A 16,033-nucleotide genomic window follows, 5' to 3' on the forward strand; every position below is an offset into this window, starting at 1 on the left:
CTCTCTCTCTCTCAATGATGGTGAAGGTCAACTCTGGGCTGTAATTCATTAGGAGCAGGATCCACGGCAATTTCTTAAACAATTTTGATGTAAGGTCAGCAACATGCCACGTCTTCTTTCATATTCTTTTCTTTTTTTTTTTACTTCTCTTTCAAACACAAGACCTTAATAACGTGGCATATTTCTGGCCTTACAAATGATGCTACTTTTTTTTTTTTTTTTTTTTGGGTAATTTTACTTATCCCATAAAATTACACGCCTTTTGCAAACACTTTTCAATATTCAAAGTCTCTTACTTTGGTGTATCGAACTTTAATTTCTTTCCACTTTCTCCCTTCCCTTAAGATTTTTTCTGTTAAATTCTAATGAAAATGTGTAAAATTACTAAAATACCCTTACTAAAATTACTCATTTCACCGTTTAAATTAACTGCAATATGTAACGGAAGGAAAAAAATAGAAGGGAATCAAAGTTTGATATACCAAAGAGAGAGGCTTTGAATATTGTGAAGTGTTTGCAAAAGGCGCGTAATTTCATGGGGTAAGTGAAATTACATTTTTTTTTTTTTAAATGCCAAATTATTACATGTAGTAAGAATGTAAATCAAATGACTATTTCAGTTTAAAAAGAATTATGGTGGTACTTGTCGTAAAATTAAATACTGAGGTGTACCTTTTGTTGAAGTTTCATATATTTTTTCTTGGACATTTATGTAGAAATTAGAATATGAGTTTTTAAATATTATTTAAAGATAAAAAAGCGACAGTTGTTGTGTTTTTAAGCGCTTCAACATGGATTTTTGTTTTTTTAAAAAATGGACGCAATGCAAGTTGTATAAGAAAAAACTAGATTTGTTCCTAAGGGGTAGTGTTGTTACTATACATAATAATGATGAATAATATGGAATCTAAAAAAAAAGAATTAAGATACTGATTTACATAGTTCGGCAATGTGTTTACATCTACGTACCACAGAAAGTGCGGTTGTATTTTATTATTAATAATTTAGGGTTACAAAATAACACATATATATAGGAAAACCTTAATTGTACTGATGTATTTTGAAAATTATCCCCAAAGTACCAGTAGACTCCCACTCTATGATTGTCGCTTCACTCCATTCTGTTTACTTAGCCAACCACTAGTGTTCTAATATGAGCCACTAGTTCTAACAGGTAGCTTAATCGGTTGAAATCCACACCTTATAAAGTGGAAGTTTCTAGTACAATCTTCATATTCCTCTTGTGTGGACAATGGACATGTGAAAAAAAAAAAAAAAAAAAAATATTGAAATTGACCACAGGACACAGATTATCTAAAGTTGGTTATATTTATAAGGGTAAAAATAAAATTGTTTTTTCACATTTTCAAACAATTGGACCCTTCAATAAAATTAAGGGGAGAAGATCAAGTCTTTCTTATAAATGCCGCATAATGCATTAATTAGTAGCATTAGATTTTCTCATTATTGTTTCTACACGTACTCACAATTTAACAAACAATGGTTTATCAATGATGAAGACTCTCTGGTGGACTCAGCAGCATAAACATTACACACGATCTTTCCCCTTATTACGATCGGGATTCAGTTTCTCTTTAGAGACCAACAAGATTCCGACACTTAAATAATATGGTAACACATCGGTTCCTTTCCGGACAGCATGCCCATGTGGAGCTAAACAATGATTTTAAAACATTAGTACGGCAGCTGTGATTAATTAGGAGTCACCTAATCACAAAAATTAATCGGAGAATATATATCTACATACTAGAGAATGTGCATGCATGTTATCTGGAGTACATTTCGTACGGAGAATATTATCTACAAAACCCTCTCAAACAACTAGAATGTTTGATAAATTTCAAAAGTTTTTTTTTTTTTTTTTTGGGTCAAAACAATTATAGCAGCTTTTTTGAGACGGATTTAGCGGGGACTGTCAGTGGCCTTGGTCCCCCCAAATTACAAGAAAAACAAAAATTTAAGACAGAAAAATAATAATTTAAGATATTTTTTATCAATTGGTCATTTTCCAAAAAAATTTTGACCCTGAGCCCCCACTTAAATTTAAAGTCGGCTCCGTCCTTGATTGTAATTGCATAATTTTACCTTCGATTAAAACAACTAGCAACTTCAAGTTTCACATAGCATAAATGGGAACCAATTATAAAAATTGAGCAAATAGAGTATGAAGATATACATGAATCTCGTACGAGAAGCAAAAGGACAGTCTTTTGCAGTGATGTTATTGTTAGAAAGAACAGACAAAAAAAAAGAAAGAAAGAAGAAGATATTCTTTTAAAGAATTAAAACACAAGAATTTAGCTTGATTCGACAAAGAAATATATATATTCTGCGAAAATTTTCAGTCTCTCTCTAAAATCTTTAACTAATTTATGATACAATACAAAAGCACTAAGCTTAATTATTTCCAGGCAAAAACATTCCTATAAAATTTAGGATTCACAAATAGAGTTAGAGTCTGTTTGTGATTGCGTTTGAAATGACTAAAAACACTTTTAACACTCAAAAAAGTTCGTTTGAAGAAAAAAATTAGAAGCGTTTTTAAGGGTTCAAAAAATTTAAAAATTATCAAAACGCACTTTTAGCAAAAGTTTAAAAATAAAACTTTTGCCCAAAAATTCTTTTTGACTTAAAAGTTCTATTTCTCAAACGCAATTACAAACAGACTCTTAGCCTATAACCTACAAATTAGTATTCTTAAAAAAAAAATGACAGTAATTTTTAATCCTAAAATAACTTGAGTTCAATCAACTCATGCTGATTTATTTATTTATTTTTTAATAAAAAAGTTAACGTTGAGTTCTAATGATAGATTTATAAAAAGATGGCGACAGAGACATCATTAATCAGCTTTTACAGCGACACAAATGGAATCTCGGGTAGCAAAGGCCCACCTCATGAGAAAAATGCCAAATCTCATGCCTTTCTCTCCCACTTGCCGTCGCCCTCCAATATCCGAGCTTCCAATGCTAAGTCCAAGTGCAAATAATATAAGGATAAATCAATCATAAACAGAAATGATAGGGTGAATAAATTCTTTATTTCTTTATATTTGGTTTATATATTTTTATAAATTAAATAAATTAACTGTTAGATTTGGGAGATTCACTTATGTGGATCGATTCACATAAGTTAACAAATTTAATGATTAAATGTAATTTTAGTCATATGATTTGGGTTGTGGTAAATAGCTTTTTGAGTTGTGATTAATCATTCTTTGGAATAAGGAAAAAAATAATAATTGCATTTAAAAAGGTTGACAAAATCATTTAATTTGCTAAATAGGGGTGGTTCGACCAGATACAAATCTCCTGGAATTCTTATGAGAATTTTAGTTTCTAAAATTTCAGATTCAAACAATTTATTTTCATTTAAGAGTCATTATCCTGCCACGTGTCCTATTACTAATAAAATAATGATGATTATTAATATCATTAAAAATTTATTAGTAGTAAGACACGTGGCAGAATAATGAAACTTAGATGAAAATAGATGACCTAAACCTAAAATTTTAAAAACTAGAATTCTCATAAGAATTCCAAGGAATCTGGATTTATGGCCTTACAGTGATTTGGTTATCCCCTATGAGCATTTCTAAGGGTACTTAACCACTTTGTAGCTACCCCAAAAGTAAAATATAAAAAACAAAGTTGAGAAGATGGTCGAACTACCTCCAATAACTATGAGATGGTTTGACTATCGTTTATGTGATTAATCGCCTTTTAAAACTTAATAAATTATTTGTCATAACTCCAAACATTATAATATCATAAATATAATCCCTCACAAGTGGCACTGATGGCACCAAGCAAAAACAACTGACAAAAAGAAAAAAAAGAAAAAAAAAGAAGAAGATAGATTTATTAAAGAGCAAATTTCTGTATAAAACAGAATCATTGTTGGACAATAATGGATAAATGTCTAATCGCTCGCAACGTGGTGCTCCCAGTCGGAAAATAGTTTAATGGGCGCCCGCATAGCTTCAAAAGAACGATGATAATGGGTAGAAATTCAAGGCATCTTTCGATTGACAATTTTCCACCCTGTCAAACAAAGGATTAGAGAAGTGGGTGGGATTTGTTGTTGAGGATAAGAAAAAAAACTAAATATAAATAAAAACAAAATCTGCAAAAACAAAATTTTGTGGCTGCAATTTACCAGTCAATTTGTATCCCCACCCCCACTAGCCAATCGTCTTCACTCACCCCCTTCCAACCCCATCTCTCTCTCTCTCTTGCAGAAAGCCCTTTTGTTGCAACTAGTCCAAAAAAGACCAAACCCCATATGCATGAAAAAGAGACTCACCCAAAAAAGTGGGAAAAATGAATAAATAAATAAATAATAATAATAATAGTAGTAGTAGTACTATGATCATATCGGAAAGAAAAGTAAAAGATAAGTGCAAAATCCATCCACACCAATATCAAATGTGCTTTGTTGTTGCTTATGCAATAAAATCCCATCCTCAAACTACCATAAAAAAGTACAGCGGAAAAGGCAGAACGCAAAAATTAATTACAATTTTTTGGAGATGTCGTCGGGTGGTGGTTGTAGCATAGTATGGTTCAGGAGAGATCTGAGAGTAGAGGATAACCCGGCGCTGGCTGCCGGAGTAAGAGCAGGCGCGGTGGTTGCCGTCTTCGTCTGGGCGCCGGAGGAGGAAGGCCACTACTATCCCGGTAGGGTCTCACGGTGGTGGCTCAAGCACAGTTTGGCTCACCTTGATTCCTCCTTGAGGAGCCTCGGCACTTCTCTCATCACCAAGAGATCGACCGACAGCGTTTCTTCTCTTCTTGAGGTTGTCAAGTCAACCGGTGCTACTCAGCTCTTCTTCAACCACTTATATGGTCTGTTTCTGTTCTTCCCTTTTTTCTGTATTTGAATAGTATTTTGAGCTCCCACGGATTTTGATATTCTTGTTTATGCTTTTGGATCATGCTGACTCAACTTGAAAACTTCATATGCTTTTTCAACACTTGTATTCTTTTGGGTTTTCTTTAATTTATCATCTGGTAAATTGGAATTAATGGTTTCTTTCAATAAGATAATATGTTCTTTCTGGGTGATTTGTTGCTCAGAAGCTGTGTACAGTAATAAAAATGTAGGATATATATTGGATTTTCCTTATCTTTTTCTGTTCATCTGTTCATCCTTCTACCATCAGCTAAATTTCTCTGTTTCATTTGTATCTATTCATCTTTCTTTAATTAAGAAAAGGTAATTAAAAGGTATTTTTGTTCATCTTGTTATTATGAACAAGTTTTTGTGCCCTCCGAGAACAAGAAAATAAAATTTTACCATAACACCAGATCACACCAAATCTAACAGGTATGGACTAAAAAAATCTCTTCGTTTACCTTTTATTCTCTCACTTCTCTTCAGACAACCACAGAAAAACCCACTGCCCAAACTTGACCCACCGCCCAAGCTTGAAAAGAAGAGGGTGAGAAGGCTCTCGAGTCTGGAAATGAAAAAGTTCCATAAATATCAAACACCCCAACATTGAGAACCACGAATTGGGTGTGGAATGCTTGCAAACTTTTGTATCTTATAATTTAGAATCAGTCAATATAAGGACTCCTGGGCGGTGGCGGTGGCGGTGGGTTTTTCTCAGGAGGTGGTTGTCTGAAGAGAGATGAGAGAATAAAGGTGAATGAGGAGATTTTTAGAAAGAAAGGCACATTTATGCCGAGACTTTATTATAGAAGTTATTCTCTGTCCAATTAAAGAATTGAAGAAAACAAAATTGACTTTTACATTTTATTTATTTATTTGGTGGAGAATTTGTGTTTTTCAGATCCTTTGTCGCTTGTTAGGGATCACCGGACAAAGGAGGTTTTAAGTGCCCAAGGCATAGCTGTACGTTCGTTTAATGCAGATTTGCTCTACGAACCGTGGGATGTTAATGATGATCACGGCCGCCCATTCACAACTTTCGCCGCCTTCTGGGAAAGATGCCTTAGCATGCCCTATGACCCTGAGGCTCCCCTCCTCCCACCTAAGAGGATAATTTCAGGTTAATTTTCTTCCATTTACTTATTTTCTATACATATTACATATAGTGATGAGATCTTTGAGAGGTTATGTGTACTCAAATTATTAATTCTCTTGAGTTGGGAAATCTTATGCTTGTTCTTATACGAGAAATGTTACTTACCATTCTTACGCGTCTATTTGCTATATATATATACTTTTTTTGTTTTAAAAAAAATGAATATGAATGTGCCTCATAGACAAAAATGGTATGAGATGAACACTTAAGAATACAGTAACATTATTCTAATTCTAATGAGCAAATTATTTTGCACCATTAGAAACATCAACAAAACCCTACTCTAGAATTCGGAAAATGTTAGGTAATTTTTTGGTGTTCTTTTGTCCTAGGTAAATATTATTTTTCTAAAAACCAAATGAGAGAAATAAGGGTTACTTTCTTTTTTATTTTTTTTAGAAAATAATAGTCACTTAGGACCTGGAGAGCACCTAGCATTTCTTAGAATTCTTAGGGCATTCTATTGTTTTGAAATTAAAGGGTTTAAATTTTGTCATATCAATATTTATTACATTTAAAATATGAAAACAATATAATAAAGATGAGTTATTAAAAGTAAATATGTTAATAAATGTTAATGTGTCAAAATCTGAACCATTTAATGTCAAGTAGATTTAAAGAAATCTACTTGAAATGCTCTAAGAATTTTAGAGAATCTTGATCTCCACTCTGGTTTTTGACCCTTAAGGTTTATACAAAATTCCACTCTGGTTCCTAATATTTAAATTCATAAACAAGCTTCTAAATTATTAATTTATTACTGTTAGTTGCCGTAAATCATTTGAAGAGTTAGATTCCGACTTTTTAAATGTTATGGACTATATTGAAACTTCTTCTGAACTTTGGGGACCAAAATATATGTTTGTCCAAGCTTTTTTATGCACATGGAATTCAAGATACTATAGAGCCATTTGAGTGACAGAGTATTTTTTTTTTGGAGGAGTTGGTATTGGTCCATAATAAACACAAAGTTGATAGAGATTATTAACGAGTTTTTCGCTTAAGAAGAAGTTTAGGGGAAAAATGTAATTAACCCAAAAGTAAAACTTGTTAGATTTGATATAAGTTGAGTCTAAAAGACCATTGATTATATTTTTTAGAATGTAAACAATTATATTTATCAATATAGTATGTTTGAAAAAAAAAATGAGTATTTTAAATTTCCATTAATGTAGGGTGAAAATATTACTATATTGAATCATAAGCACCTCTACGGTTGACGATAAGAGGCTCTTATGATTCGGTTTGAATTTTTTTTTTTTTTTTAAATCAGAAGTAATGCTATTTAGTAGGCTGTTATACAACTGGAATGGGATAACAGTGAAAATCAGCCTTGGAATTAGCACTTGTAAACAAATAAAATTTTAAAGCCATTTTTTTACTGTTATGCCTACTAAATAACATATCTTTTGACAATAAACTTTGGATTGTGGGATTAGCTTTATGCAAAGAGTATGAATGGGTAGTTTTAGTAAGGGAATCCATCAATAAGGGGAAATCTCCTACTTGTATCTAATTGATAAGATAACTATCTATTCTTGATCCATCATCAGTTAAACGGAATTAACTCCTTTAACTAACTACCTGAAGAAAACAGAATACAGTAAAAGGTTCTTCTACATCAAAAGTGTATTTTATTTCCATATCATAAGTCTTGCAGTAAACTCATGACATCTCTTGCACTCTTCTCAGGTAATGTATCAGGGTGTCCATCTGATGCATTAGTCTTTGAAGATGAATCAGAGAAGGGAAGCAATGCACTTCTTGCTCGGGCATGGTCACCTGGGTGGAGCAATGCTGACAAGGCTCTGACTACATTCATCAATGGACCATTAATAGAGTATTCTAAAAATCGCAGGAAAGCTGATAGTGCTACAACCTCATTTCTTTCTCCCCACCTGCATTTTGGAGAGGTGAGTGTGAGAAAAGTATTTCATCTTGTTCGCATCAAGCAGGTTCTCTGGGCCAATGAAGGAAACATGGCTGGTGAAGAGAGTGTCAACCTGTTTCTCAAGTCTATCGGCCTTAGAGAATATTCAAGATACTTGAGTTTTAACCATCCTCAGAGTCACGAAAGGCCTCTTCTTGGGCACCTCAAGCACTTCCCTTGGGTCGTGAATGAAGGCTATTTTAAGGCATGGAGACAGGGTAGAACTGGTTATCCATTGGTGGATGCTGGCATGAGAGAGTTATGGGCCACTGGCTGGCTGCATGATCGGATACGAGTAGTTGTTTCTAGTTTCTTTGTGAAGGTTCTGCAACTTCCATGGAGATGGGGGATGAAGTATTTCTGGGATACACTCTTAGATGCTGATCTTGAAAGTGATGCTCTTGGTTGGCAGTATATATCTGGTACTCTTCCTGACGGCCGTGAATTTGACCGCATAGATAATCCACAGGTGCGACCACCGTGCGAATAGATGTATTTAATCATTATGGCTATTAAATCACCATTTATCTCAAAAGCTTAAACTGATAGAATATAAATTTTATCATTTAATTTATATTCTAACACTAGCCAAGGTTCTTTTCTTGACCTTCTAAAAACAGACAAACATCTTTCAATTTGCACCATTTGTTATTTACTCATCTAAATAATTCTGGCCTTTCAAGATTTTAGATGTTTCACATAGGTCAAGATTTTAGTATTCCTAATAAATGTTTTTTTTTAACAATAAATCGAGTCTTAGTGTAACTTCTTGTCAGCCTCTACACCTAAGTGCAGGAGACAAGTTTGAGGTTTTACTGTCCTAATCAGTTACGTGACTGTCAAAATTTGATTTACTGAAAGAATCCTTAGTACTTTGAAGTTTCCAACAAGTTTATATTCTTTGTGACCTCTATATACTTTTCAATTGATCTCCTCTTTTTTTTTCTTTTTTTTCTTTTTTCTGTGAGATTGCAATTATAAAAAATTGACATTTGATTTAAGTTGTTATATCATTACAGTTTCAGGGCTACAAGTTCGACCCCAATGGAGAATATGTACGACGTTGGCTTCCTGAACTTGCCAGGCTACCAACTGAATGGATACACCACCCATGGAATGCACCAGAACCTGTACTCCAAGCTGCAGGAATTGAGCTGGGGTCAAACTATCCTCTTCCGATTGTAGGGATAGATGCAGCGAAAGCCAGGCTGCAAGAAGCACTATCAGAGATGTGGCAGCAAGAAGCAGCTTCAAGAGCTGCAATTGAAAATGGAATCGAGGAGGGGCTTGGAGACTCCTCTGAATCAACCCCAATTGCCTTTCCTCAAGATATACAAATGGCGGAAAATCATGAACCATTGAGGAACAACCCCCCTATGACAATTCGTCGCTATGAGGATCAGATGGTACCAAGCATGACTTCTTTGGTGAGAGTGGAAGAGGAAGAACCTTCTTCGGACATTCGAAATTTGGTAGAAGAGAGCAGAGCTGAAGTGCCAATGAATCTGAATGGAACTGAAGAATTAGCAGCAAGGACCACATTAAACCAAGCTTTTCTTCAGACCGTTCGCAGCAACAATCTGCCACAACTTAATACTTCAGTAGTGATGCGGAATGCTGCTGAAGATTCCACAGCAGAATCCTCTAGTAGTAGTAGGAGAGAGAGGGATGGAGGTGTAGTTCCCGTTTGGTCTCCTTCGACTTCTAGTCACTCTGAACAGTTTGTGGGTGATGAAAATGGCATTGCTTCTAGTTCATCATACTTGCAGAGGCATCCTCAGTCCCACCAAATAGTTAATTGGAGGCGGCTATCTCAAACCGGGTAAGAACTCTTGAAGCATTGCTATTAAGTCCTTGTTGATCTAAAGGCTAATTTTCACTATCACGTCATTGCAGTTGTATGACAGTCGTATAACAATCTATTAAATAGCATTGTGTAAGGACCAATGTGTCAAAACAAATGTCATTGAGAGAACAAAATCATGTTTATTTTTCTTAGTTGTCTCTCTCTCTGTGTTTGTTTAAAAAGTCCTCAAAGTTGTGTAAAGTTTTCTTTTGTTAACAGGTAGAGCATATGGCACAAGAAGTCTAGTAGCTCAGAGGTGGAGACAAAGTATCATGAACTCCTAAGGGTCAAAGGGATGGTGCAGCAGCATCCCACATACATCTTATACCACCTTTTCTTTTCACCCGTCTGACTGATGAGCTGCAGACCTTCCATGCTGTGAGATTCCACAATGATACAGAGGCAGCTCATCTGCTAGGCGCTATCCTTTATTGTTGTACCACATATATATATATATAGCTTTGCTGTATAGTTGTAAGGGGAGAAGAGAGCCATATTATAGGGTTGTGTAGTTATCCAATAAACCAGGTTTGTACTTTCTAATTTTATTAATTAGGCTGAGAATACATTTTTCTTCTGCCTTGAAACTTCGCTGACCACCTTAGGTTTGTTAAACACATTTACATTTAACTATGCTTCAACAGGCTTGAAAAATTATAAAGATTTCATAATCACCAGAAGCTCATTGCAGGGTTCATAGAAAGCTCCAATGATTGGCCTGCCAATCCAATCATCCATATAGGACAAGTAGAGCTGAACAATGCTAAAGGTCAAAGGCCTCATGTTGTAACTAGTCAGTCAACTGGCACCATATAGTGCTGGAGTAGTCCAAAATATCTGCAATTACAATGTGAAGATAGAAGCCCTTTTCCTTCTCTATATAATTTTCTTCTTTTTCCTCCCCTCCCGGCCAAACAACCAAACAACCCAACGATCCAACAGCCTCAGACCCAAGTACGCCCTCACTCAAGTATGACGCCCAGTAGTTGTGCCCTTGGTCCTCCCAAGACCGACGGACTTCTAACGACTTCTTTTAGGTTTTGCAAGAGCTGCTCCTCCTTAAAAGGCGGCATCAAGGCTTTGTTGGTTTTGAGCACCAACATAGTTCAATATTTTGGTTGGTAAGTTAAGCTCTCCACTAACACCCACAACAGACCCTACTAAGTACTAATTGTCTTTAGGGTTTAATTAATCAGTCAAACTGGCCGACTAAGAGTGTATACTAGTATTACTTCATGGGGCAATTTATGCTAATGAGTCGTCAATTTTTTGTCACATTAAGTTGGAGACACTTTGATGCCATTAGATGATTCCCAAATACTCACGCTTATGACATCCAAATCTGCACCTTTACATGTTGAACTAGTCCGGCTTCCAATATATCATGAACACTTAACCATATTGGTAGTTGGTACGCTAAGTTACATATAAAATTCATTAAAACTTTTTTTTTTTTTTTTTCAATAGAAGAAAGATCCTTGACATTTCCACTTTCTGTAAGAGATTTTCGCTCAATTGGACCGGTCGAAAGGACACTTGCAAGACAAAAAGAGAGAATTTAAAGTGACACCAGTAAAGAGTCTCTGATGGTTAAGTCAGTAGAGTATTCATAAAGAGAAAGTAGAATAAAGAGAGTTTAGGGAGAAAAAGACTCGTATCTGATATGATATGGGAGTGATCCACTTCCTTTATCTTAGACTTCTGGTTTAGTTACCACTTAGCGAGCATACGATTGTGGAAGCTCTTAGGCTTTTTTAACCTTCCTAATGAGTAGGCTTTTTAATTGTCTAATGGATCCAAAGCTCTGAACATGTGCCTTATTTATGGTATCACCAATAAAAGATTCTCCAAACTAATTGCAAATCAAGGGTTTGGCATGGTGTTGTAGCTCTAGAGGTACAAAATTCCCAATTAAATTGTTGAGTTAATTTCATGCAATTACATCACTCAACCTCCATGAAAAGCATTATTGTGTAGCATATAATAGCACTTCTGTTAACCATTTATTTATTATTATTATTGGATATTGTAAGATTTTGTACATTAGATTCAGATTTACTAAAGATGGTCAAATGTCTTGGCACACAGTTGGACATATTCTCCTATGATAACGTTCTTGTAACTTTGTTTGATTTTATTGCATTTTTTATTCTGGAATTTAGCTGGTAGGTGGGCAGGAAGAAGAAAAGAATGCATTATATATATTATGATAGTCTAAAGAACTCTTATTGGTCTCTAATTTGTTGCCATACTAAGAAGCAAGAGATTAATGAGAATTCTGTGGTGCTGAGATTAGAAATGAAAGCCATAGCCATAGAGCATGAGGTCTAATGGCCTATCATTGGTAACGCAGCATGCGATGAGCCATCAGCCTAATTAATCTTCTTTTTTTAATTTCTATCTTTTCCTCTTGCGAATCATCAAAGGCTTGAGCATTTTCTAATTCAAAGCAAAGCATTGGATTCCCACTTGGGACCATCCCATAAGTCAACTACTATAAACCTCGAAAGAGAGATATCATTATATCAATCCCTTACTTATAGGGAAAAACAAAAAAGATTTGGGCAAATAATATGATGATCACCTTAACAAATTTGGTTGTTTATGAGGTTTATATAAATAAGAGCTACTTATGCATTGGTTTAAGTCTGTTTGGTGTAGAATCTGCTGTTTGATTTGAAAATTAGTTATAAATTAATAGATTTTGTATGAGTCTGGAATATAATACGTCATCTTTGACGTTTGTAACCTCGTAACTTCGGCTATGGTTGCTTCAGAGCTTTGCTCTATGTTGTTTGAACTTTATGCTCGTTTATCAATGAATGAGATTGAACTGTTTTTTTTAAAAAAAAAAAAAAAAAAAAAAAAAAAAAAGTTAAATGCTAGGCCTCATTTTGCTAACCATTTCTTAATCATCTTTTTTTTTTTTTTTTTTTCAAATGAATTCAAATCCACCATTGGATTTGTAGGTCTACATGTGAGTTCTACATATTCAATGATAAATTTATTATTATTTTTTTTTAAAAAAAAAAAAATGTATGGAGATGGTTAGGAATATGAAGCCTAACATTTCTCCCTTAGAAAACCATAGAGTGAGAGAGATGTGAGTTTGAGAAAGAGAACAATTATGACTTAATTGTTCTTTCTTTGTAAATGCTGTCAAATATAAGTTTGATTATTTCCTTGTAGACGTGGTCAAATATGATATGAATTATGATTCAATGTATAGTGCACAATCGATAAGAGAATCTAAAGAAGCAGAACAATTTGTGGCCTCTCTCAAAATGGCCTAAGTGATTGCAACGGTTGGATTTATATATAAATTTAGAATTAAGAATTCTTTAGATTTGAAAAAAAGAAAAGAAAAAACCAACAACAACATCGTTACTAACAAACTGTTAACAACTATTGCAGCCAAATGTTTTCTAAAACCTTGCATAACGGATCCTCAAACTGCTGAGGCAGTAGCAGCTTGAAAAGTAGTAGATTTTATTTGGCAGCTGGGGTTCATGGACATCGATCTCGGTTGCGGTGATGCAGGTTCTCTGTAGTAAAGAAAGTAGTGGGGCGCAATTTGGTTATCTTATGGATGAGGCTAAGATTCTCCTAGAGAGCTGTCGAATGTAAAGTGTTCAACATGTGAAAAGATATGGCAATGAAGTAGCCTATCGGTTGGCAAGATTGGCGTTGGACCAAAATTTAGAACATATGTGGACAGATTCGTTCCCTTCTTGCATTAAAAAAATAATAATAATACAAACTGTTTACATACTTGAAACAATGCATGGCAAAAACATTTGTACATTAAAGAACAGTTTTATGTGAATAATATTATTTTACTCGTTGTTTTATGAAATTGAATAGGTTAAATTTAGAATTACCTTTTTCATTATATATAGCATTTTAAACGTGTGTATGATAAACGTGTTTTTTCATTTGATATTTTGAAATATTACGTGGTCTCAAAGGATGTCCGGGTGGGAACATTGGTGCACTTGTGGTCTGCCGGCTGCCGCCCCTGACCGACCAAAGGAAAAGATATTTTAGGTTAGATACAGGTACGGAATTAGAATTTTAGGCCGGGTTAAAACTAAAAAATTTAAAAATTTAAAAAAAAAAATGAAAAGGGTAAAAAATTAATTTTAAAGAAAATTTTATAGATATTTTTAAAAAATTTGGGACCCCCTCCTCAAAAAAAACCAACCTAATTCTTGTTAAAGTAGTGATTAAATAGTATTTAATAACAAATTAAATCAACAATAATCACAAATCAAATCTTCATTAATCAAAAGGATTTATATCCTTAACATGAACGGTGCGTTAACGATCGTTGATATTGAACATATCGAGTGGCTGGAGTGAGCTAATGGCATCTGATTTGAAACATCAGTACTCTTAAACTTTAACTTCGTCAACTATGGCCGGAACTTGAACATCTACAACTTTTTGACTGGCATCAGAGACTTTGACCGGAATTTTGACACTGGCTACTATAGCCGAAATGAGCAAACTATGAGCTTGAAATGGGCCAAGGGCCAAAAAAATTTGCCTCTTCGGGCTTTTTTTTTTTTTTTTTCTCGGTAGACAAGCAATGGATCTCATAGATCGTTTTCTTCTCGATACATGTTAAAATCAGAGAGAAAACGATTAGAGGAGAAAAATGAAGTATAGAAAAAAAAAAATTGCAATTTAAGATCTAATAATTGACATTAGTCTGTTAGCTCTGATACCATTATGCACTTAGTTATGTATACATACTAGAAAACATCTACACATTTTCCTTCATAATATCCTATTTAAGTCATATATTTTATTTCTTTTTCTTCAATTTTTTTATTTGTAAGTTTTTTTTTTTTTTTTTAAGAAAAAATATTTGTGATAATCCTATTCTCCTAAAAGGGGGTAGTTGTACCCTGAGTAATACCCTTTCAGGCTTTCAAGAACCATAGAGGAAAAATAATAATAATAATAATAACAATAATAAAGAATGAAAGAAAAGTTTAGCACTGTTTCTTTCATTCATTGTTGAAATTGTACGATATAAAGCCTAAGATGTTTCAACTTTCAATAAATGTTTTTGAATTGTATAGCATATCTGACCCTTCTGCCAAGATTCCTCATTTTTTAACTTATTTTTTTTTAGCTTTGGAACAGTTTTTTCTTTTTCTTTTTTAATGTCAATTCATTCGACTTTTATAAAATTATTTATATTCTTATTTTTGACCAAGAAAAATTCTTTCTTTTCCGGCTAACGTCTCAGAAAATAATAATAATAAGAAACAAGAAAGTGAACTTGTACGAGACAGCATGCGAAAGCAAGCAGGAGTTCATTTTACTTTCTAACCATAGCAGTTAAAAATATTTACTGAAAAAAAATGTAATTTTTTATTTTAATTATTGTTTTTTCTATACAAACTTTATCAGATTCTCTATTATACTCTCTATTTTATTTAAATATTATTTTTCAAAGTTTTTATTAAAGAAAGAAATTAAGAAGGTAAATAAAGAATTAATTAATTTTTTTTTTTTTTTAACTTGTCCACACATAAGGATGACTCGAACTAGAAATCTCTGTAATTGGGCTATCCTTTAGAGAGAATTAATACTTTATTTGATATATCAAACAAAAAAAAAATAGACAGAAGAGAAAAATAACTCATATTAACTATATTTAGCTAATATGAATTATTTGACTAATTTGCTGGCCTATGTAGGTTTATGGGGAGAAGAATAAATTTAGAGAAAAAGGCATGAAGAAAAAATGCCATGTTTGCATGTACTAATTAAGTTGTACAAAATATATCACACAAAATAAGATTACAATACCTCTTTGTGATTCATAAAAGATACAATACCTCTTTACAATGCCCTTTGCCTCTTCGAGATCCATTATAGATGGGATAGATTAAAGAGTTATGGTCTTTTTGACTTAGTCCTATGCTTTCTTCAATATTGGTTAAATTAAAAAATTTTAGTTTCTACAATTTAATATTTATTTTTGGATCAAGCTTTATAATTTCTTACACCTTGCATGCTTCTATAGTTCTATATTGAATAATAGCTGGCCTTGTAGGAGCATATATCATAAGAAATAGTCAATTAGGATCATCCCAAAGCAAAAACATTTGAACAAGTCCAAAAAAAAAAGAAAAAAAAAAAGAGAAAATCAAAGTTGTCATTCGTG

At 33.5% G+C, this 16,033-nt stretch overlaps 1 protein-coding gene across 1 annotated transcript; it reads left to right on the forward strand.

The window, feature by feature from the left end:
• Window positions 1–4,236: 4,236 nt before the first annotated feature.
• Window positions 4,237–10,427, forward strand: LOC132189368 (cryptochrome-1). The gene is made up of 5 exons (XM_059604087.1): window positions 4,237–4,868; window positions 5,819–6,037; window positions 7,766–8,472; window positions 9,023–9,825; window positions 10,069–10,427. Exons 1-5 carry the CDS (start codon window positions 4,553–4,555, stop codon window positions 10,070–10,072), a joined length of 2,049 nt encoding a protein of 682 aa, XP_059460070.1. The 5' UTR covers window positions 4,237–4,552; the 3' UTR covers window positions 10,073–10,427.
• Window positions 10,428–16,033: the final 5,606 nt, after the last annotated feature.

This window comes from Corylus avellana, chromosome ca8 (assembly GCF_901000735.1).
Source record: "Corylus avellana chromosome ca8, CavTom2PMs-1.0".
Classification (NCBI taxonomy): domain Eukaryota; kingdom Viridiplantae; phylum Streptophyta; class Magnoliopsida; order Fagales; family Betulaceae; genus Corylus; species Corylus avellana.